Source organism: Dendrobium catenatum, unplaced genomic scaffold (genome assembly GCF_001605985.2).
Source record: "Dendrobium catenatum unplaced genomic scaffold, ASM160598v2 fragScaff_scaffold_743, whole genome shotgun sequence".
Taxonomy (NCBI): domain Eukaryota; kingdom Viridiplantae; phylum Streptophyta; class Magnoliopsida; order Asparagales; family Orchidaceae; genus Dendrobium; species Dendrobium catenatum.
Genome location: NW_021319205.1, coordinates 5,042,664 through 5,064,303, shown reverse-complemented (window position 1 = coordinate 5,064,303; position 21,640 = coordinate 5,042,664). Strand labels below are relative to the sequence as shown.

Below are 21,640 nucleotides of genomic sequence, written 5' to 3'. Positions count from 1 at the left end.
GGCGTGCTCCCATTAGAAATAGTGATCTTGGATTTAAACAAAGCCTATCTAAACATCAGGGAAAGTTTGGTTAAAATAAATCTAATATACCTCATGAAGATTTACTTTTGAGTTTTCTATTTCATATACACTTTAAGGGGGCTCACAGGAAGGGGCATGCTTTTCCTGGCCAATACCCTGCCCACAACCTTTTGTTGGCATCCACCGACATGTAACTACTCTAGCTTAGACTTTGTTCTTACAAATACATAAATTCCTATGTAGAAACAACTAGTGTGGTCCTCGTGGTGCTTGATGCGGGCTTACCTGTTAGAATATTGATTAAGGGTGAGGAAACAAATGCTAAATGCTTATCTTTTTCTTAGTGTGGCGCAAAGTCAGCATTTGCCTCTTTTTTATCCCCGTTCATCTCAACAACTTTCTTTGGTATTCTGCTTGTTATATTGGAGGTTAATTCATGCTATTGGTCAAATTTCCTTCCTACTGCAAATGATGATATTGCTGATATAATAAGCGGAAGAAGATCAAGGTTGAAAAAAGTTAAGCGTGAAAAGTATTTTGATCACGTACAAGAAAGATGCTTGTTTTGTTGAAGTAGAGGGGCAAAATTATTCATGTTTATAACAACCTTTTTTTTGGGAGTTATTCTTAAACTCTTGTACAGGAGGATACCTTTTTTTTCAATGTAATTTTCATTCAGATATTCATGTTTACTTCACAAAATTATGATTAGTTACCTCCATATGTATCATGGGAGGAAATTGATGCACCTAATTTTTCTGACAGGATCTGGCAGGACATTCCAGTGCTTGTCATGGTCAGCATGCTTGCGTACTTCTGTTTCCTGGAGCAACTTTTGGTAAGTTTTTGTATTTCTGTAAGTATCATTTCAGGATAAATGCGTCCAGGCTTCAAAGTTTACTTTCTTATGCATGTTACTGTTTATTTTGATGGAACAGGTTAATGATATGGGCTCACGTGCTCTTGCTATCTCTCTTCCTTTCTCTTGTGTGTTGGGTCTACTCTCATCTATGATAGCTTCCACAATGGGTAATTTCATTGTTGAGTTTTCTCTTAAGCATTCACATATTTCTTATTAACATTGCAGGCATGTCAGTTTAAGTTGCAAATTGCAATGAAATGGAAGTGAGAATAACTTATTATTCATATTCCCATCAACGTGACTTATATTATCTATTTTGCGATGGTGATGATATTATGCAGAACTTGCCATACATAATTTTTCTTCCATCAACGTGACTTATATTATCTAAAAGCTGCATCAATCATTGCTTAAACTTATTTCTGTTGGTCTTGTCTGCAGTTAGCAAGAGCTACATCTGGTCTTATGCTTCCTTCCAGTTTGCAACTGTTATTCTCTTTGCTCATATTTTTTACAATGTGGTGAGTGGAGGGTCCTTTTTAGTTGAAGAGTGGTCTAATAAACTGTGATCACTAAGTATTATGGATATTTTTATAATTATACAGCTTAAAGTTGCTGCGGTGCTTTCTGTACTACTTTCGTCATTCACCGGCTTTGGGATTGCAATTAGTACAAGCTCTTTGCTTGTAGAGTATTTAAGATGGCAAGCTAGGAGAAATCATAGTTCAGGACAACAGCAGAATAGTGGTGCCCAACAACAATCAAATGTGAACAATGCAAACAATGAACCCCCCGAACATACAGAAAATAATCAGCAGCAAGAAGCTTTGAGCCTGGGCCAGAACACTAGTGCTTCACAACATAGCTGAACTTCTGAAACTACTTCAGGTAATTAATGAATCAGCCTGTTATTTTAGGCAGCAATTTAAATGCATGCCAAATAAATCTTCTTAATCCATATTTAACACCCAAAAAGTCATACTTATGCAGATGACAGCCTAATTCTTCTGCATCCTAAACTCCGACTAATCATGATTGGATTAGTCCTAGTGGTGCACGGGTGGAAACAATATAATCCTCCATTAATCTTATGAAAAGCTTGTTGTGGTCTGATAAGGTCTTGAGGTGTATTCAACTAGTTTGGCATATTCCACAGGCCTGTGGTGAGTGATGAGTTTAGGACAAGTCTAGACGCCTCTAGTGAGGTGTGAATTTTGGTTATGATTTGATGGAGTCTATTGTATGCTTGCAATGGCTCAATACGTTCGATTGTGATTTGATTAAAGTTTGAAGATAGTCTGATAATTGAAGGGTGAAGTCTGAGTGTGTTAGGTCATGGTTTGGCGATTGTTGGTAGTTGATAAATAATTTGAGGCATGAACATGAGAATTGTAGAGGATTGTTTAGTTTAGGCTATCATGTTATATGTTACATCATCAGAATGACTTCAATGAGGATTGTACGCAAGTCAGCTTGTTAACATCCGCCGGGATCTTAGAGGATGAGTGGCAGTAGCTAGGTATTTTGGTTGGCTTCCTTTTGGAGGTCATGCATGGTGTGAAGTAAACTTATTGCATGGTTTTCTTTGGGCTTCCTCTTTATTAAGTGTTGGTGTACTTGGGCTTTATGATGGTATGGTGAATGCCCTTTTATTTTTCGCGCACAGATTTTTTTTAGCTGGCTTAATTGTAGCCGAAGAACATAAATCCTGGCGTCTTTTGTTTTTTCATGTTCTTAATCTTTTTTGTGTTTGTTTTTGCTGCATTATACTCGCTTCTTGTGATGCTTCCTCATTAGAATTTCGGTGTTCTTGTTTCAACAATTGTACTTGTCCCACGTTATTGCTGCTACTTGTCTGTGCCTTGATTTGCGAGGCTTTGTGCATTGACTTTAAAATTTAAATGAAACTTCTTTTAGTCAAAATTTGAAGGAAAGAAAACCAAGGCAATTATTTAGGGGAATGGATTGCATGTGGTGCATACATCTCATTAAGGTGTGAGGACTAAATTAATAGCATCTACCTATCTTATGCATCATTATAATTTTAGAGACCTGTAGTAGATTGGGGATATTGTTGGACAAAAATTGCATTGGTTGACCTCTGGTAACAGTCAATTATTAGAAAGCAAATGAACGACAGTAGAATTACTTATTTATCTACAACAATATTTTTGAATCAATTCAATCCAGGACTAGATTTAGGACTGTCATTTGCTACAACAACAATAAGTTATTCATTACAATTAACTTAGCTTATTACATGAAAACATATGCTCTGCAAATAAGCATTGTTCTCATGTCTTATGTCCTTCAACTCTCCCAATCATTTATTGAAATGGGTATAAGGGAACAAAAAGGTATCGCCGCTTGGAAGAAGGCATCACCATTGGAAACTTTGATCTTTTGTTCTGCAATCTTCATAGATATCTTTGAATGAAAAGTAATATTTTCTTATGATTTTTATTCTCTTCAAGTCATAGCCCCCCTCTCGTATACATGCCCTTTTATATTCTTGGGTCGTCTGGTAAAGTCTCTACTGTTTTAAACATATTGATCTTTGGCTAGTTTGTTTCAAAAGAACGTTAAGAGAATACGTACATAGGGTTGACTGGATAGATAATATTTGGCGAATTTAAAGGTTTAGAAGCCATATGTTCTTACTTTGGATCTTTCTTCTTGATTAGTCTGGGGTAAAGCTGTGAATAATCAGATGACATCTTTGTTTCAGCGGCTAAATAAGTCTATCTCATACTAAACGAAAGCTCTTTTCATCAAACACTTGAATTCATCCATATCCTTTCATTTTATGCCTCAATAATGCAATTTAATTGCATGATATCATGACTACACATCTGAGGGTGGTTTCACGAATGTTGAATCTATTTTTGGGGCCGTTTGGTTGCAGTATTTGGAAATCTATTGTATTCTAAATTTATTGCAAAGCAAATTCATTGTATTTGAAATACTTTGTGATGTTTGGTTGGTTGCAGAATAAATTTAGGAGATGAGTTTCTTATATTTGGATTGTTATAAAATAAATTCTGTTTTTTTTTTTTTAACTTTATTGAATACAATTTTTTTATGGGATAAGGGGTGGGTGACAGATGGTAAACAGTGGGCACCGAGCAATGGCAATGGGCGGCAGTGACGGCGGCGGTGGAGGTGAGTAATTGGTGGCTATTTCGGGGTGGCAGTTGCATATGGGGAAGGTGAGTGTATTTAGAGACTCCCAATTTGGGTAATTTTGGAGTACACCAAAACTGAAGTAAATGGTGAATTCTAAATATATTAACAAATTACTTTGGATTTATTTTTCATCAAAACAAATAACTAAATTTTTTAATTTTATGCATTTATTTTACACTACACTTAAAATGGCTCCTTGAAGTCAAACTGTCAAAGCAAACTCTTGTGATCTGATGCTTAGACAATGATGGTTCGTCCACTGTGGCGTAGAAAAAGAAGTTTCTAAAATATTTTTCTCAGGAAAATTGTAATTGCAATTGCAATTATTTTTTAATCCTTTTGTTGATACTTTGGATCTCTTCTAAAACTTGACTGACCACATTTGGAAGAATTTTCCTTTATCCTTTCATAATTTTCTTTTGACTCAATTTTGAGTTAACTCTCCAAATCAAATTAGATTTGACTAATTGTTCAGGGAGTTTCAGCTTTAGATAACATCGGTTGTCTCGGCAAAGAATATCAACTTCTTCTTTTTTGGGAACATGGTATTCACTTGTTGCCGCACCCGAAAGGGTGCTTGGCGGCGTGACTAATTCTCGACTGACCTAGAAGAGGCACCCACCTTAGAAACCTCCTGACCCGCATTTGATTGAGTCCCACTTAAGAGGCGCTACCACCTAGAGGGATTCGAGCACGGTTGGGGGGTTCCCAACCACACTCTCCCCACCAACCAAACTAAACAACGGTGGGTTATCTTTTTCTTTCTAGATACATCTGTTGGACAAATGAGACGCGCTGATTTTGTCGCCAGTCACTTCACTTCACTTATAAGCACGCAAAACTAAGTTTACCCTTGTCCTTAAAACTCTTTAATACCCCAAGTCAAAAACCCTATAGCTTTTGAAAGATGATACTATATTTACTAATACTATCGTATATGCTTGCAGATTAAGCTATGAACATTGCTCTAGGCCAACCAACCGTGTAAGGGCGAAAGCTGGCTTAATTGTTTGTAACCTGCCATTGCTGCAGCTGATGAAGCTGCAGGCAGACAAGAGAATATATAAATAGATTGAACTCGTCAAAATAACCGAAGTGAATATCAGTCGATCAGAGTATATATATAGGTACACATCTTTACCTTTCCTGGTAGGTTTGTAGAGCTGTGAGGGGTTTGCAAAGCATGTAAATTGCAAGTTCAAGAGTCTGCCATGGCCGGACTTGTAATTCTTGCGTGAAGAAACTTTGTTTGGGTTAGTTTTATGATGCAATGATGAATAATTATTGTCAATTGTAGCGTATTCTTCCTTCAGCAGTCTTTTGATAGGAGATAAAATACATTATTTTTGTAAAAATGGATGTAAGGATATTAATATGAAATTAAGGTTTCGTTTGGGGTAATTTTCTTATTATTTAAACAATTTTTTAGTTCAAAAATTGTGATGGCATTAGACAATTGTGATTGTTGTTTTTCAAAACACTTAAAATACAACAAAATTATATTGAATATTTTCTTTAACTTTTGAATAGAAATAAAAATATGTAAAAAATATAGATCCCAAAATTGATATAGTACAATACCAATTTTATTTTTTTTTTTAATTTCTATCTGTTAGCTAAAAATCTAATATGGAGTCTTAATTATGATTCTCACTAATCTGATTGAGCCTAAGCATATTCTTTGGGTAAACTTTGGATTAATTTTATATTCACATAATGTATTTGATATATTATTTTTATAAGATGAATTAATTATAAATAATTTATATTTTATTGATTAGTTTTCGAAATATCTGAATAAACACATTTCTTTCAATATATGTAACAAAGTAATCATTCATCTAACTATCATTTCATTATACATTTGATTTTTTTTTTTTTTGACACTTAATTTATTGAGAATGCATTCTATGATTAAAATAACAATCCACAGAAAGCATCAGCGTCTGTTTTCATCAAATTTCAACATTACTAATTCCTTACAAATGAATAATAAATTAAATATGATAAAACTGAAATACCAATTTTGTAAAACAAGCAAATATACTTTAAGAAACAATCATAGAAAGGAACAATTATTATGTCCTCCGACCGGACGTAGAGAAACGTCCGGTCGGAGACCAAATCGCGTCAAAAAATGAGAAATACCGAGCAATACCAAACAATAACGAGGAATACCATCACGTGAAGACCCAATACCGAGTTATACAAAAGTTGTACCGAGTTTTTCCTAGAAAAAACTCGGTATAGCTCGGTATTGGTCTTCACAGAGCGGTATTCCTCGTTATTATGAAATAATACATAACAATACCGAGCAAATACCAAGATTTTTTGTGGGATTTTACAAAAAATATTACAAATTGCGTATGCAGAACAAAACGAAGAAAATACACAAATTGGAAGGGTAAATAAATATGGGGACAAAAGTTCCAAATTAAAAAAAAAGGACCAATCTCTACAAATGAAGTAGAAAACTATTCAAAAAAATTTATTCCTTAGAAAACACAATGTATTAATACTATGATTCTTAGGTCCACTATTCCACCATTTTTTTTTTTTGTATAAAAGGGTGAGAGACTGAACATTATTATAACTTTATTTTAAATCAGCAAAGCATAACTTAAAAAAATATTAAAAAAAAAATTCACCAATGATAAACAGGAACTTGTTAAGCTCCGATTATTGACCAAAACCTCCTTTAGGACCACCCACACTTACGTCTCCATACAGATTGATAAGTAGCCGTTGAAACCAATGTACAGTAATTGGATCATTCTGTGAGATATCAACCAAATATAAGAACTGGAGTTTTATTGCATAGTTAGAGAAATTGCAAACTACTAATATTGAATTATAAAAGCAAGAACATGTTTAGAGTAAAAAAAAAAAACGAATTTGCATCATCATACCAAGTTTTGATGAAGCTCATGGTTCTAAGATCTCGGGTAGCTGAACTATTTAGAGGGTTTTACACGACAGATTATGGGCATGCAAGCCATCTAAGCAATTATCAGTTGGGTTCATGGTGTAAATTAGTCAGAGTTGGGCTCAAGCCACCCCTAACTTGAGGTTGAAGTTGACTAATTAAACGAGTTCAAACTCATGAACTCAATCTTATAAATTTGAGCCGGTTTGTGTGCCCGTTCATTTATCATGAAAAAAAGAATATATTCTAATTCCAAAAAATTTCATGATAAAAATAATGATACATAAGAGCAAAAATAATAAGAAAATTAGAAGAGATAAAGACTGCAATGATCATGAATTTGAATCAATAAAACTATATTTCTGTACTGCATTGTTAAAAATGAGTACATCTAAACCTCACCAAAGATTTAAAGAAATTATTTTGAACGGAGACCGGATGCAAAACGACGTCCGGAGACCAACTAGAATGTAAGTGGTACTGAGCCACGGTATCGAGCGAAGGGGTGATGTAACGCATTCTGATTGGTCTCCAATGACCTTCGGTGTCCGCACAAAATAATTAATCCGAAATTCCGCACTGGTGATAAGTCCAATGCAAATAGTATGCCCTTTATAATATTTATAAGTACTTACACGAATAAGATTTTCGAAAGTTCCATCCTTCAATCTGACAGGTAGTTTTTCCCGCAAAGCAATGCAAGCTTGGTATCTGCAGAAAAAAGCAATATCGTAAAGATGCCCATGTATGAAGATCATCATATCAGAATAGATCTTATATAGAGGAGAGTAATAGAAACTAAAATCATTAGAATTGATGCCATTTTTATGAAGTAACCAACCTACGATCTTCTGAAAATCGCAGGTAACAACGAATGATATGTCTCAGCAACCTGATCGATGGTTGCTCTACAAGTGACTCAACCATAGTTCCAAGAACTTGATTCACACAATGAAAACGATCCGGAGTTGAACAAATATAATAAAGCCCAACTTCATCCAATATAATTTTTTGCAAAATGAAGGTTGACACCTAGAAATACAAGAAGAATAATATGGATTATGGCTCATTTGTGTGGAAATTATTTAAACAAGGTCACAAACAAAAGAAATCAGAAAGCCAGGGCAAGCAATTTGAAATTAATACGCTGATTTACTGACTCCATTAGGGTAAAAATCATCCATACAATATTTACTTATTCTAGAGCTTCTGCTAATAGAGAATCTGAAAACATGGAGCTTTCAAGTAATCACTTCACAGCGGATGCGATTGCGTTTCATCAGAGAGGTACTTGCACAAGTTAGAAAGAATTGATAAGACTTGAGTTCTAATATAGCCATATGACTTGAGTTCTAATATACCTAGTTCGCTTAGCATTTCTTCCAGATTATCGAACACGTAGCGTCTTTTTAACAGGATTTAAGTTGACTAGCAATCCACACACCTTATTGTTGACCTGTATACTAAAGCAATAAAAAAAAGGAACTCCATGTACCTGTTCGGACGTCCGGCCACGAACCCGGCATGCCGACGACGAGCTCCGACTTGCACGACGAGTCCTCGTTAAGGCAGAGACGAGGGGAGGACTTCGGACATTCGCCATTACCTCCACTCGAAATCCCGCAAGTTGCGATCGTGATCTTCCCACACAAGAGCGAGTTCCCTTCCTCCATTACCGGTTCCCCCTCTCCAATCCGCGACCACAACCCGTCCGCCTCTCCTCTGTTTTGACCAAACCCGGCATCTCCTTCATCCAGACGAAACCAAGCCCTAGCCGATACGCCTCTTCCTCCCTCTGCCACCGACTGCCCTAATCGACCACCCTAGCCGACGTCTCCACCTCCTTTGACGACATTCCCTTCTATTGGATCGGAAGTAGCGACTGGAACCTTTCGCGCGCTCATTTAGCCAAATCTCGTAAATCCGATGAACTCTCGGATTTGCTAAATCCGAGATTTAAGGCAAACAGGAAACTGAGAATTCAACTTGATGTGAGATTTTTTAATAATTCTTTAAATCCTGCTCAATTTATCGTAAATCCTATTCAAATCCTGCACAAATCATTTTTTGTATTTAAAGTTAATTATAATTAATTATTTTTTTATTTTAAGTAATTAATATGAAGTACAATTAAATATTATTAATCATAAATAATTATTATTAATCACCATTAATTAACTATTAATTAAAATAAAGGGAAAAGAAAGGTGCCTCAAGCCTCGTACATCACCTCAATCTATGTGCCGCTAACCTCGATGCCGACGACATCTTCGTCGTCGCTCCGACAGTCGATACAACCGACGACATCGTCCTCAATCCTTGCACATGTATAAAGTTCCAAACCTTACCCTTGAAGCTTACAACGTGGCGAGCAACCATCAATGCACACTTTTCTTAGCATGGTGGAAGTGAGGCATGAAATTCTTGTGCGTGTTTTTCTTAGCACGGCTAGGCAAAAATTTAAGTAGCGGGAAAACAATTGTACATTTTCAAACATGTATATCTGAAGACCCATACATGTCTTTCTTGGCGTGGTGAGATTGAAGACTACGACAATGGAGACGTCAAACACCGACCGTGCACGTCTTTCTTGACGTGGCGGGAAGGCTATGACTATCAAAATTTCTCCCAAATGGGGGATATGCCGGGTACTTCCAAAATTCAGATTGAAATACACAAAATATGAATAACAAGATGACATAACTTAAACAATTTTTATAGGTGACCTGATTGCAAGAGAATGCAGGGAACAAAACATTAATAAACAACAGGTAACTGGACCCTAAATATTAAAATATACAATAAAATTGAAAAAAATGCAAATGAATGATAATTCAAAATTATTCAAATGCAAGTTAATAAACAAGCAGGGGATTCATGGCGGGAGACCTCCATACATGAATAAGCTGCAATCAAAGGTCAACCACAAGATGTATGAGCATCTCCTACATACAACTGTGAAATACCTTATATGCAAGCAACAATCAGTTTGCATATGGAAGCGGCTACCTTTGCAAGCAATGGCAGAAGGTCTATTATGCACACTGTAGACCAAATAAAGATGATAGTAGACAACATGCGATGAGTGTAATAATGCCTTACAGTCAACATCAACATCTTGCATACAACCCCTTGCTACAAACAAGTACACCAAACCAGCTGTGAATGATGATGGTGGACTGATAGGGATACAACTAACAACATCGTTGTCGACAACCGCACTGGTATAAAGTTCCAAACCTTGCCCTCGAAGCTTGTAGTGCAGCGAACCACACAAGCACACTTTTCTTAGCATAGTGCAAGGAAACTCGCTGTGGTGCTTGCAACAAGTCATGTAATCTTCGTGCACGTTTTTCTTAGCATGGCTGGACAAAAATTTAAGTAGCGGGGAAACAATTGTACATTTTCAAATATGTAACCCTTAAGACTCATATAGGCCTTTTTTTGGCGTTGTAGGATTAAAGACTACGGCCACAAAGTCGTCAGACACTGACTGTACATGTATTTCTTGATGTGGCGGGAAGGCTATGACTCCCTAAATTTCCCTCAAATGGGTGATATACCCAGATACTATCGAAATTTAGATTGAAATGCACAGAATCTGAATAACAAGATGGCATAACTTGAACAACAATATAGGAGACCTAATTGCAAGAGAATGTAGGAACATGATCCTAAACATTAAAATACACAATAAGAATGAAAAGTACAAATGAATGATAATTCAAAATTATTCAAATGCAACTTAATAAACAAGCAGGGGATTCATGGCAGGAGATCTCCAGACATGAATAACCTGCAATCAAAGGTCAACCACAAGATGTACAAGCATCTCCTACATACAACTGTGAAAGACCTTATATGCAAGCAACAATCAGCTTGCAGATGGAAGCGGCTACCTTTGCAAGCAATGGTAGAAGGTTTATTATGCACAATAGACTAAATAAAGATGACAATAGGCAACAGATGATGAATGTATTAATGCCTTGCAGTCAACATCAACAACTTGCATACAACCCGTCGCTACAAACAAGTACACCAAACAATATGTGAATGATGATGGTGGATATAATGCAAACTATCAGCAAGCTGAAGTCAAGAGCCTGCTCCGAACATGAATATCTTGCAAGAAATGAAAGTCAATGGCAAAGGACATAAGTACCTCCTACATGCAATTATGAAAGACTTGTTATGCAATACCTCGTAGATTGAAGTGGTGGCACTTACAAACAACTACATAATACCTATTGAACACACAACAGCTCGCATACGAGTGACTGGCACTGAATGCAACAATACCTCGTAGTTAATGCCAACAATTTGCATATAACTTGCCACTACCAACAAGCTCACTAAAACCACCCGTGAATGATGATAGTGGATATGATACAAGTACGGTGGCTCCCCTATAAGCATATCTAAGAAGATTACAGTAGAAAAAATGCTAGATAGAACAAAGATTCATGGTTTCCATCACAAAGTTAGATCCTACCTATGCATATTTACAATGCTGACATGAACTCAAATCTGGATGCAGTGGCATCCATTACAGTGCAAGCATAGTTCCGAATCAGAGGCAAACATCATTCTTAATTTTCTACGAAAGATGATTCAAAAGCAGAATACATGAGGTGTAACACGAAAACTTCAAACAAAAAAGACGTCATTCTTTGCAATTTCTTTAAAAAATAGCGGGATTATATAATTAAAAGACATTTGAAAGTTCTATGTAATAGCAAATCTAGGAAATTCGATACTCAACTGTTTTTGATAGCTCACTTCCAATTTCCATGGTGCGTAGACACAAGGGAACTATTTCTGTTTGAAGAAGAAAGCTGATAACCTCAGTATCATCATTCTGCAAAACAGATATAAAGATATCGTTCTCAAACAGATACTCTGGGGAAAATATGGTGAAGGAAATGGCATTAAATGATAGTAAAGAAGCCTTCTAATTTATGATTTCAGGACGGCAGAACCCATTGAAGTCACTGTGCAGTTAAGTTACCAGGAAAAAGGTACAGAAAAACCAAATGCAGAACGGATATAATTTTAATTAAGTAGCTAACAGTCAATGGACCATGAGAATTATCACAAAAAAAAAACAGTACTGACATTTAATTATTTTGAAAGAATCCGGATTGTGGTCTCTTAAAAAAAAAATAATAATTAACAGGGGCAAAACTAGCTATAATTTTCAGGGGGGCAAACTTATAAGTAACTGTTGGCAGATTTGTCGGGGGTCCAAGGGTACAGCGCCCCCTGATGGGGTTTGAGGCAATTGCCTAAAAACCCTTATAATAAAGACGAAAAAATTGGAGGGGAACAAATTACCTATACTAAATCTCAACAATCAAGACGATCCAGGAGGATCTCAATATTCTAAATTTCCAAGATAGTTTAGAACATTCCAAGTTGATTCAAAATTCTCCAAATTTTCTACAAATTATAGAAAGGTGTGCGATGAATTTTATCAGGTTGCAGCTACAAATCTATCCAAAGGAGTCCGGCAAGAACTACAGGAATCTGATTTCAGTTGCTTAAAAAGAGGGCATGAAATGTGAAATACAACAATAAATTAACAAGCAAAGCTTATACATTCAAGGAGGCCGGTCAATCCAAACAAAGAATTTGTTCCAATTTTCTATTTCTTATGAATTTGAATAGATTTTTAGATGTTTCTTTGGATGCGAACAACAGAAATTAAATTGGAATAAAGAAAAACTAAGTTTGGATTGAATAAAAATCTAATTTCTTGATTTTTAAATAGATCTTATATATATATCAATTTGCTACTTGATAGTTCAATAAAAAGATAATATGTCATCTTTTAACATTATTTGAGTATTATATAAAAAATCACTTTTAACTTTTATTTGCACTTTATGCAATTTTTTTTTTATTTTGAGGCTCATGCTTCAAAAAGTCTTGAGGCTTATGCCTCGTCTCACGAACAAAAAAAAGCCTCAATACCCAATTGCACAATTTTAAACATTGGTGAGCAATCGATCATACATAAAATTCAACGTTTAAGACCAATCAAGACAATTGACCAAAAAATCTTGAATTTTTTTTCATAACATATAGTTTGACTTTTGGATTTTGGAAAGAATCATTGGTAGGCCTCACCTCTTTGCCTATATAAACCCTCTTTGTGCACTCCAAATGACTACTTGAAGATCTCTCTTGGTGATATCTCTCTCAATCTTTTCAGGAGAATTTTGTTGACTTCATTTTGGATGTTTCAATCTTGTAATAGCATTGATTATTTAATTTATTTGTTGTTTTGTAAAAGCATTATTCACCACCAAAATATTTGATCATTTTTTAGAAATAAATGCTCTTACATCGGAGAGTTGGATGCCTCGTCTATTTCAAAGTCACTCATAGTATGCTGACAAGATTTAATCAACATAATGTCTTAAAAAAGAATCCATTTATTGACCTTCATGCACAATCCATTAGTAAACCCAATCGAACACAATGAAAATGATGGCCAAGAGATGCAATGTCACAAATTCATTTCTAAATGTGTTGCATACATCAAAATTAGCTAAATATCGCCCATTTCATAAAATGATAACATGTAAAGATGAAAACTATCACATCTTCACATGTGCTAAATTTCTATTCGCTTTCTACGCCACCGGATCCTCAATACCTACAAGCAAGCGAACATAATGCATACTTTAAACTTCAAAATGTGACTTTGTGTGCATTTCAATGATTAATACCCATGCAGACAATCAAATTTGGATATTTTTTAAAAACTGTGCACAACCTCGAGAAGTGAGTCACTCTCTCAAGAAGCACGTAGCTGCCTCGAAAAGCATACAATTGCTCTAAGAAGCACACCAACATTTTAGAAGTAAGAAACTACAAGTATATTAAAAAGTGTGCAAATGCACTGAAAAGCTTATAAAAGCATCATGTACATGCATCGAACTCCTAAGTACATTAAAAGTATACAAGTGCATTATGCAAATGCACACAAAAAGTATTTAAGTGTATCGTGCAAACATTTAAAAAAATGTGGATGCTATTTAAAATAAAAATCAAAATAACTACATATGCTTCAAGAAACATTCTAAATTTTTAATAAGAAAGAATGAAAGATAAGAATTCATAACTCAGGATAATACTAATAGTGAAGATGATGAAACACAAGTTTAAAAGTAAAAAATTACCTTTACAAGAGATCCAATCACACCCAAACTAGTCAGTCTAAGATATTCATAAGGCTTGGTCTTGTTTGTAGTCATCAAAAAAGGGTATAAATATAGAGGAATATGAGCTGCCAAAAAAAAAGTGTTTGCTGATGTTAGCATTGCTAAGCCGGCAATTAAGCTTACAAGCTAATGAAGTACTTGAAGATGGTGTAATTTCACAAGTAAAAAGAAATATCTACATGGGAATAGATTCTTAATATATTTGATGAATGTGTAGTATCTTATCCCGTCCTTCCCCAAATAATTGGGATAAGGCTAATGATGATTATGTAGTATTATATCCACATAAGACAGTTATTACCAAAGGGAAGGCACAAAATGTAATTGGATGTTATTCATTGTAAGAAATTAATATCCCGCATCTCATTTCAAACACAAATGAAGTTAGCCTCCACGAACATGGAGAATCATTAAGGATGGCTTCTTTTGGAGAATAGGGGAGAGTATTATTGAACAACAAAGGACCTTTGCGTGTGCACGTATATGCATGTCTCAAAGGTTAAGTTCAAAAAGAGAATTGGAAACATAGTGAGCAAATTTCATGCACTTATCTAAGACCTAGACAAGGCAAGTATAATCCAAAACGAGAAAGGCGAAACACAAATTAAATAAACTTGAAAACAGGCATGATGTTACAACAAGCTAAATCCAAAAACAGAATCTACCAAAAATGTAAATATATATCACCAGAACTAAATAAGTAATGGTAGCTATTACTATGACCACCTTTCTAATTTTGGATTTTTTACCCTTTTCTCTTCTCCATTCATCCAAAGTCCAATACCTATTTTTCATTAGTCTCCTCTATTTTGAAAATAAATCACACCCATAATTTGATTATTTTAATTTTTAACTTGCCATCATATCCGTATGTTCTTTATTTGCAACTTTAATTCATTTTAAGTTTGATCGAAAATACTTTTCATAATTTAAAGATAAATAAATATTGCATAACTAATTTCGTAATCATGTTCTAATATGTTGCATTAATAATACTAATTGATAATGGAAAATTTGTATTTTGTCAAGTATAAAAATTCTGGTTTTTAATCAATTTCATAACATCACAATATTTTTAAATTGACAAAATTAAACTAATGAAGTTTAATATTTTGCGCTTTAAAACTTAAGTTTCATTTTACATAGGTGACATCAAACGCTTTTGCTTTTTAAACCACTGATTCTCAGGTTAGCTTTGAATGAACAATCTCCATGCTGTTTAAGATAGTTTGTAAACTAGAAGTAAATTTCAGTGAGATATAATGAATAAAAATTAACAGATAGAATATTCAGAAACAAGCTTCTATGCATGCCTGGATTTAAACAAAACAATTTCATAGGACATAAAAGATAATAGAAAGAGTTTAGAGCATAAACCAAAAACTAAAAACAACACAATCACCAAGAGTAGCGCAAATTACCATTAAGGAAAGGAATTCTTGTTTCTGAATGAGAAGCTACGCTCTGCACGGTAAAGTCGAACAGAAAATTAGTAAGATCAATAGTTGATGGGCCTCACTATCTAGTCTGCAAGTTACTCGATGATAAAAACTCGTTAAGTCATTATCAATTAAATAAAAAGCACCAAATAAATATACTAAGTAATAAAAGTATAGAGTGGAATTCAATAATCCAAAGAAAACGATTGCAAATAAAAACAAAATTTTGTCAATCAGGTTAAAAGAATACAAATCATTGAGCTCTAAGTTTTGTTTAAGCTGCAAATATTCCTCAAATTGAACATATTTATCACTGAGCCAAACACGAGCCAAATATGAACACTAATTCAAGTAGATGGCCATCACCCTCTAAGTTTAATTGTAATTCAAGATATATTGTGACGGTGACTTTTAGAGTATATTTTATGATTGTTTCACCCTGTTGAAGCTAGGCTTACTAGGCATCTTTATAAGCCTTTCCAAAGTTCTTTTTATGACATGAAGATAAAGACTCGAGAAGGTTGATAAGAATATAAATAGGCCCTTTAAATAACAATGTTACTTCAGGCTAACATCCATCAATCATGAAACTTGCTTATTAGTAACAAGTTTTCTCCTTACTAGTGCTTCCCAATATCACTTATGTGCGAAATTATGCAAAGCACAACACACCTCCATACTATTCTTAAATAGATGCTTACTCCAACATTATCACTAACATAGTTATTAGCTAAGTCTAAATAATCTTGTGAGAATACAAGAAAAAACTTCTTAATTTGTGTTGTATTAAACTTAGTCAATTGAAACTCTCCTGATCTAACTGATACAACATACTGTCTTCTGGCATTGTAAATTTTCCCTTAGAATGAACTGCATCACTGATATTTTGGAAGCGACAAATTGATCTAGATGTTACAATAGAATTTGTATGTTAAGCACAAATCGCAAAAATAAAATCATAAGTTTCATAGAAAATGCCATCTTATTCAAAGAATCGAAAAACTGCTTTCACATTTCTTGTAGCGTGGAAAGCTTATAGATTAAAACTCACAAATTTAGCTGGCAACATTTAATCAGGATTTGCTTATAAACCATTGACAGAATTCTACAAAACCAAGAGCATCAAAAGCTAAAAGTGGAAATGACATCTTCAAATTAAAATCATATTCAATTTTGCAACTAAGCTTATCCGATGAAGAATTTAATGAAACATGCAAGGCATGTTAGTAAAATATAAAAGAAAAGAAGAAAAAAACCATCATATAAGCAAAAAAAAGACAAGACACTGAAGGAAAATAAATATATCAATCATTCGTGCAGAAAGGAGAGCATTAATCTATTTTAACAGATGGTCCACAGAATAACAGCCCGGCAAAAATCAACTCAGCATATGCATTACAAAATAAAACAGAATGGTGCTATAGTAAGAACTTAACCTGAAGAAGAGCAAGTGCATTGCAAACACGATTCGATGAACCTGAGTCTAGAGTATTTTTTGAAAGAACTGGGTATATTGAAACTATTTCCTGCAATGAATCGAAGTGTAATTTGAAAGTCAGACGATATGTACGTGATCTTGCTTTAGTACAACAAGGAAATGACACTTATGAGGGAAAATTATTAGGTCCGAACACCGGACATAGAGATATGTCCGGTGTCCAATAAAATATTGACATGTGGAATTTACACGTGTCCGCGGAATTTTAAGTCAAGCACGTCAAAAGCGTAGGTAAAGTGTAGGTAAAATGCAAATAAAGTACAGGTAAAGCACAGTCAAAGCGTAGTCAAAGCACAGTCAAAGCGTAGTCAAAGCACAGTCAAAACACAGTCAAAGCGCAGTCAAAGCACAGTCCACGTGGTAAATTTTAATTGGATATCCGGACCTATTTTTATGTCTGGTGTCCGGACCTAATAATTTTCCCCTTATGAGGAGATGTTCTGCATTGACTTTACGTTTTTTGACAAGTTATCTGGACTATTACATCATTGTACAGACATTTATTTATGATTCAAATGAACACACAAAATAATCATGCTTGCAAATCCTTAAAAGAAATTGTACGTATAATGTAACTGATATTGCTATGTCAGAAGGCAAGAATAATGTAAAATAACGAAGCTCCCATTATAACAGTTCATCCTAACTTAATAGCTGTAATATCCAAATTTTCAAGTAAAAATGTTAAAATTTCTCTTCAATAAATTATACTCGAAATATTAATGTCGATGAAAATGTGTGGAAATTATCATAATAGTTTTGAGCTTTTATTCTTTTTTCTAAAATTTTATTTTAAATCATTGTTAATTTAATTACTATGAAAAGTATTTAACTTAAACAGTAATGAAACTGAATTATAAGAATTGTTTAATTGAAATACCTATAGTACTAATTACTATTAAGTACTTTTAATAAAATGTTAGCCCCGAAGCAGTTCTAATATATTAACTAATGGTATTTCGTACTCCACTACATCACTAATACTTATATTAATTAAATCCATTTTCTCTCAGCAAACCACTAAATCGAGTTTGCATTGGTTGATCACGATTAAATGGCTAGGAGAAGGTATTAGGCCTTAGCATATTTTTGTGAACAGCATTCCCATTCGGTCTTTCACACACCAGTTAGTGAACGGTTTAGCGTGCAAGAAGGAGACGAATAGAAGGGAGTTTGGGAAGCTATGCTTGCGGGTTCTGTGTGTGGAACTTTGGAGAGGGAGCAGAACATTGGAGGGGGAATTGTGTTAGGCTGGCTTAGGAGGGGCCAGTTGAACCGGTCCAACCTGGACCAGCTCTCTTCTACAATCGGCAGCCCAAGAAAGGGGGCGGAACCAAGGGGAGCGGATGCCCTAGTGGGGCCCAATTACTTAATTAAATTGTTGTTTGGTAGGAAAATTTTGAATTAAGGACTATTTAGGGATTTTGTAAGTTTCCTTTGGCTTTAATTAGTCCTTTTGGATAGGGTTGTTTTTCATCTTGAATTGGAGAAGAGATTTTGAGATCTAGGGTTTGTTCTTTTGGGCTCTAGGCTTTGCTAGAGATTTGGAGAGTTATTTATTCCTCTCAAATTGAAGAAACTTATATATTGTAATGTTTTTCTTGTTCCTGGATTGAATAGAAGAAGTTTCCTTGTGTTTTCTCTCCAATTTTCTAAAATTTCTGCATCGTATTGCTGATTTCTCTCCGAAATCAGTTGATTTCTCGCTGTTTTCACCAATTATTATTAGGTTTGCTTGTGAACTCAAGTATTTCCCCTTAGCGTTACTTGCGACCTCAAGTATTTCCTATCAAATTGGTATCAGAGCACGTTGATCCAAGGGTTATCAATGACCGGAATGAGGGTCGAAATCTTGGAGGGAGAACTTGAACAACAAAAGACAGATTTCGAGAAAACTTCTAATTTTTAGAAACAGTTTGCATCCATCCATGAAAAGATGGATGGAATGTTCTCCGCCTTAGAAGACATGATGAAGAAGATGCTTGAAGACAAACAAAATTCGGTGACATCGGAAACAAAGGAGACCACCGACGGCCATGGAAGAGGAGGAAATCTAAGCCCGTTTAGGGGGAGGGAGAATCCGGAAATGGAGATCCTTGAGGAAGATGAAGGAATGCCTCCTCTAGAATCATTTTCTAATGAGGAGATGAGTATGGGCGATGAAATGAGGGGTGCTGATTTTGTGGGGAGAAGGGAGGATTTCTACCGCCGAGGTGCTGATTTTGAAAGAAGAAGAAGGGAATGTGATGAAGGGTTTGGTTATGATCGTCGGAGGGAAGATCATGACAACTAGGGAGTACCTACTCTTCGAGGAATGGGAGGTTATGGAGAATTTATGGGAACAAGGGTGACCCGAAGGTGAGAAAGTTGAAGATGCCCATCTTTGAGGGTGAGGACGGGCATAGCTGGATCTACAAAGTGGAGCGTTACTTTACTGTCAACAGGTTGACAGAGGAAGAGAAGCTGACGGCGGCAGGACTGTGTTTGGAGGGTAAGGCACTGGCATGGTACCAATGGCGAGACATGAGACAACCCATTTGAAACTGGAGGGAGTTCAAATATTGTTTACTAGAATGTTTCCAAACTGGTAGGGGAGGAGACTTCTATGAGCAATTCTTTGTCTTGACACAGGAGGGGACCGTGGCAGATTATCGTGACAAGTTCGAGTATCTGGCCAGTAGAGTTGACCAGCTCTCAGAGACAGTGCTAGAGGAAAACTTTATGAAAGAGCTTAAAGCGGGGATCTTGGCAGCAGTTAGGGTGATGAGGCCACGAGACTTGGGAGAGGCCATGGAGCTAATACAGTTGTTGTTGGACCAGAACCATATGGAGAGGGGGCTAGGGGGAGCAACTTAGGAGGGTTGTATAGAATGACCGTCTTAGCTCCCAAGGGGCTTGCTCCGGGGAATCCGAAGGAAGTTCCTAAGGAGAGATCTAGAGGAAGGGGAAACGAGGGAAATTTCAAAAGGCTGATGGAAAAGGAGATACAGGAGAAGAGGGCAAAGGGGTTGTGTTTTAAATGTGATGAGAAATACATGCTGAGGCATAGGCGTAAGGACCAAACTCTTCAGGTTCTCACCGTCTGTGATGATGAAGAAGCTGAAGAGGGAGGTGAGAGTGGGTTAGAGGTGGAGAAAGAGGGGAAGTAGCAATTGGATGTAGCAGAAGACTCCTTAAACTCAGTGGTGGGATTCACCCCAAATCACACCAAGAAAATGAAGGGAGAGATAGCAGATAAAGAGGTGGTGGTATTGATAGACAGTGGGCAACCCACAATTTCATCTCCACACAGATTGTTGATCTGTTGGGGGTGACATTAGTGGATACAAGGAGTTATGGGGTGATGATGGGCACGGGAAAGGTGGAAATGGGTAGAGGAGTTTGCAAGGGAGTGATGTTGGCCATACAGGGGATCCAGGTGAGGGAGGATTTTCTTTCCTTGGAGTTGGGAAGCACTGATGTCATCCTGGGGATGAAGTGGCTATAGACCCTGGGGGATACCAAGGTTAATTGGGAACACTGAGGATGGAATTGGTGGTTGAGGGAAAGAGAATGATGATTCAGGAAGATGCAGGGCTATTTAAGGCTGAGGTATCTCTCAAGTCTTTAATCAGGACTATAAAGGAGGTGGGAGGAGGATTTTTGATGGAATTACATCGATTGGTGGAAGTCAGACTAGAGGAATTCCCTCTTTAGTGTAGCCACTCATACAGCCTTTCAACAAGGTTTTTCAACCTCCCCAAGGCCTACCACCACATTGGGAGTTAGAGCACGCAATTACTTTGAAGGAAAGGGTGACACCGATCAGTGTTCGTCCTTAATGTCATTCTCATATCCAAGAAGATGAGATTAAGAAGCTGATCCGGGAGATACTGGAGGTTGGTATTATCAGGCTGAGTGTGAGTTCGTTCTCTAGTCCAATCCTACTGGTTAAGAAGAAAGATGGGAGCTAACAGTTTTGTGTAGACTGCTGAGCTTTGAACAAGAGGAAAGTGCCAGATAAGTTCTCTATTCTTGTGATTGATGAGCTCTTGGATGAATTATATGGGGTAATGATGTTTTCCAAGTTGAATATGAAATCAAGGTACCATCAGATCAGAATGAGGGAGACAGACATTTCAAAGATAGCTTTTAGGATACATGAGTGGCATTATGAGTTTCTGGTAATGTCGTTTGGGCTTACTAACGCCCCTTCTACTTTCCAGTCTTTGATGAGCAAGATATTTCTGTAGTACCTCAAGAAGTTTGTTCTTGTGATTTTTGATGACATTCTTGTGTATAGCAAGACTGATGTGGAGCATCTAAAGCACTTGAAGGTGATTTTGGGAGTTTTACAGGAGCATCAACTAAGGGCCAATCTAAAAAAGTGCAGATTCGTCTAGTCTAGTGTGAAGTACTTAGAACATGTAGTGTCTCAAGAGAGAGTAGCGGGCGATCAAATAAAAATTGAGGTAATGCAGAAATGGCCTATGCCTAGGA

General features: G+C 36.0%; 3 protein-coding genes across 4 annotated transcripts in view; 1 reads left to right on the top strand and 2 right to left on the bottom strand.

The window, feature by feature from the left end:
* Window positions 1–5,470, top strand: part of LOC110093311 — a 30,722-nt gene extending 25,252 nt beyond the window's left edge. The window contains exons 5-9 of one of the 2 annotated variants that reach the window (XM_020818155.2): window positions 787–859; window positions 960–1,050; window positions 1,325–1,404; window positions 1,489–1,771; window positions 5,017–5,470. In XM_020818155.2, the coding sequence (XP_020673814.1) occupies window positions 787–859; window positions 960–1,050; window positions 1,325–1,404; window positions 1,489–1,752 (508 nt within the window). In that variant the 3' untranslated portion in view covers window positions 1,753–1,771; window positions 5,017–5,470. Of the gene's footprint in view, window positions 1–786; window positions 860–959; window positions 1,051–1,324; window positions 1,405–1,488; window positions 1,772–1,873; window positions 2,509–5,016 lie in introns of those variants that run through there. The other variant, XM_020818156.2, reaches the window with a different exon arrangement.
* Window positions 5,471–6,377: 907 nt separating this feature from the next.
* LOC114580032 (CCR4-NOT transcription complex subunit 9-like) lies at window positions 6,378–8,975 on the bottom strand. The gene is made up of 4 exons (XM_028696465.1): window positions 8,491–8,975; window positions 7,837–8,027; window positions 7,631–7,706; window positions 6,378–6,844 (listed from the first exon to the last, which is right to left on the bottom strand). Exons 1-4 carry the CDS (start codon window positions 8,596–8,598, stop codon window positions 6,749–6,751), a joined length of 471 nt encoding a protein of 156 aa, XP_028552298.1. The 5' UTR covers window positions 8,599–8,975; the 3' UTR covers window positions 6,378–6,748.
* Window positions 8,976–11,736: 2,761 nt separating this feature from the next.
* The window catches only part of LOC110093269 (CCR4-NOT transcription complex subunit 9), a 30,950-nt gene continuing 21,046 nt past the window's right edge, over window positions 11,737–21,640 (bottom strand). Inside the window, exons 3-6 of the mRNA XM_028696408.1 lie at window positions 17,100–17,189; window positions 15,646–15,688; window positions 14,183–14,289; window positions 11,737–11,853 (exon numbers count right to left, since the gene is read on the bottom strand). Of these exons, the coding sequence (XP_028552241.1) occupies window positions 11,737–11,853; window positions 14,183–14,289; window positions 15,646–15,688; window positions 17,100–17,189 (357 nt within the window). The remainder of the gene's footprint in view (window positions 11,854–14,182; window positions 14,290–15,645; window positions 15,689–17,099; window positions 17,190–21,640) is intronic.